Source organism: Fulmarus glacialis, unplaced genomic scaffold, assembly GCF_000690835.1.
Source record: "Fulmarus glacialis isolate BGI_N327 unplaced genomic scaffold, ASM69083v1 scaffold42265, whole genome shotgun sequence".
Taxonomy (NCBI): domain Eukaryota; kingdom Metazoa; phylum Chordata; class Aves; order Procellariiformes; family Procellariidae; genus Fulmarus; species Fulmarus glacialis.
The window spans coordinates 1-2,644 of NW_009213135.1; the positions used below are offsets into that span (position 1 = coordinate 1).

Genomic DNA, 2,644 nt, shown 5'->3' on the forward strand with positions numbered 1-2,644 from the left:
CCTGATCCCTTGGTTGTCCCGGACATGGCATATAAATTAATAGGAAGTCAAGCTTTATTCTGTTGCCTGTGAAACAACCTGTTTCATACCATTTTTTGAATATTTTGTAATTATTTTTTTCTTATAATATGAGTGGTTTTGAATGATAGGCAAATGATGCAGTGATATACACTGAACACTTTTATACACAATTATTCTCATACCTCATTCTGAGCACTCATCTTACCATTTTGTATAAGCAAGCAGCTTCAAAAAAATGTTTAAGAACAAAGAAGGTGCAGCACAATAACAAGAAGAAATACCCTAGTCTGCATTGCTTTTTAGAAGAAAATCAGCACTACTGGTGAGATGAAATTAGCAAAAGTACAATGCAAAAATTAGATTTCATTTTTTCCTGTAATATATCTAATTGATTGTATAAAACAACTACCGATTAAACACATCTGGTATGGACTACGTTGTGTAAAACAACTATCAATAAACACATCTGGTATGGAGTAGGTATTCCTGGAAGGTTAAACTTATCAAAGAGAGAAAAAATGCGACTAAATTTATCAAATTCCAATAATAATATTAATGGCTTCATATTAATTAATGTAAATTTTTGCTTCGTTTTTTCAGGATTTTTCTTTGGTCATCTGTAAAACAGCTAAAATAAACAGGATTCACCAAGTCGTAAAGACTTTTGCCCATCTATCCATAAATAGCTTCCAGTTATTTTGAAATAAACTAGCTGAGAACTCAGTGCTGAGTTGAGAATATTTAATCAGTTTGATCTTCTCTGATGCTGAGAAGCCTGGATAAGTCAGATCTCCTTGTAAGGTGTTACCTATTTTAAAAGCTCTCTATGCAGTCAATGCAGAAAAGGCTCACCTTGAAGTAATCACTCTTCAAAGTTTATGTTCTGGTTTCTTCTCTCTTGCTTTAGTAGTTGTTATTAATATTTTGCATCACCACGTGACAAAAATACCAGTAATCACGTTTTTTAAGTGATATTAGGAAAAAATGCACTCTTTGTCATGAACAGTTTCTGTGTTGCTTAAAAAATGGGACTGTCTTTTTTAAAACAATAACAAAAAAATAGGCCTGATCAGCCGTATTTATGGTTTGATTTATTTCATCCACTTAAAACTTAACTTGTAGATCCAACACCATCTTGTGATCCAAGGAACAAAAATTATGACTGACAGGGTTTGATAAACCAGATCTTCTATAGAGGTAAAATAGGAAGGAGGCTCCTCAAAAATTTTTTTGACCATAAGCACACTCAGAATGATGTTAATTCAGTTGTTCATGGAGGAATAATGATGCATAACTGCAAATCTACAATGTATCAACTTTTTTTTTCCCCCTTGTTCCTTTTTTTTCTGAAGTGCAAATATGACTTTTGCTGGATATGCTTAGAAGAATGGAAGAAGCACAGCTCTTCCACTGGAGGCTACTATAGATGCACTCGCTATGAGGTTATTCAACATGTAGAGGAACAGTCCAAGGAGATGACAGTAGAGGTAATGAATGTGTGTGTTTGAAAAATAGAGCTAAGGCTGCAATTTTCTATTTAGGATAAGCTTCATCAGAATTCTTCCAAACCTGAGTTATAAATGGAAAAATACAACCTTAAATATATCAAAGAGACAGAAAGAAAACACTGCTCATTTGTGGGTAGAAACATAAGATTTGATTCTGCTTTTGGCTTTGGTAACAACCACTGGTGACTTTACCCAAGTCATTTTACTTCTGTGTGCCATGGTTTCCTTTTGTGAAAAGGGTGTGCTGGTACTGTAATTAGCTGCTGTGCACTACAGAAGACATGCCTTAATTTTGGCATCTGGAAAGTCTGCTTAAATAGCATGCACACACAGTGTGTCAACTATGGTATTTGCGGACTTGTGAATTTCAAAAATTACGTTTGTCTCTTTACTTACATGGCACTCATCAGCATTGTGTACAATACTTTATGTATAGTGGGAATAGAAACAGTTGGTTATGTAATTATATCTAATGGTGATTGCTAAATTAAATGATAAGATTTATCTTGGTTTCTTTTGTTTCCCCATTATTTTCCAGGCTGAAAAGAAGCACAGAAGATTTCAAGAGCTTGATAGGTTTATGCATTATTACACAAGATTTAAGAACCATGAACTTAGCTACCAGGTGCGGGTCAAGCCATTTTTACTGATTTTTGTTTCTATTTTATTAATCCAAAAATAATTATCTTATTGTATTTTATTTATTTTCTTTTTCTAGTTAGAACAGCGCCTTCTAAAAACAGCCAAAGAAAAGATGGAGCAGTTGAGTAGAGCTCTCAGTGGAAGTAAGTATTTGCTGTGATCTATGAATCTGATTTGAAATCAAATCAACTCTGTTATGGCTAAGCCTTTTTTTTTTTGGATAGAGCTCACATCAGTCTGCTGTGTGATGTGATCCCTCCAGTAATAGAATTCATAAGCAGTGGATGAAAGCTAAATGTACGGTAAATCTTATCTATTCCAAAGACTCAAGGAGAAAGTAGCATTAGTAAGGGAGAAGCTAATATTCTGTGCTGGCTTCTTAGAAACTGCTGCTGTTTACTTGCAAAATATTTAACTGACATGCACATAAATTTTATTTTGGAGGAAAACTCTTACACTAAAAGAAATGCTGA

At 33.9% G+C, this 2,644-nt stretch overlaps 1 protein-coding gene across 1 annotated transcript in view; it reads left to right on the forward strand.

Moving 5' to 3' along the window:
- Positions 1-1,328: 1,328 nt before the first annotated feature.
- Positions 1,329-2,644, forward strand: part of LOC104077026 (ankyrin repeat and IBR domain-containing protein 1-like) — an 11,233-nt gene continuing 9,917 nt past the window's right edge. Inside the window, exons 1-3 of the mRNA XM_009578094.1 lie at positions 1,329-1,508; positions 2,068-2,154; positions 2,248-2,314. Coding sequence (XP_009576389.1) covers positions 1,329-1,508; positions 2,068-2,154; positions 2,248-2,314 — 334 coding nt within the window. The remainder of the gene's footprint in view (positions 1,509-2,067; positions 2,155-2,247; positions 2,315-2,644) is intronic.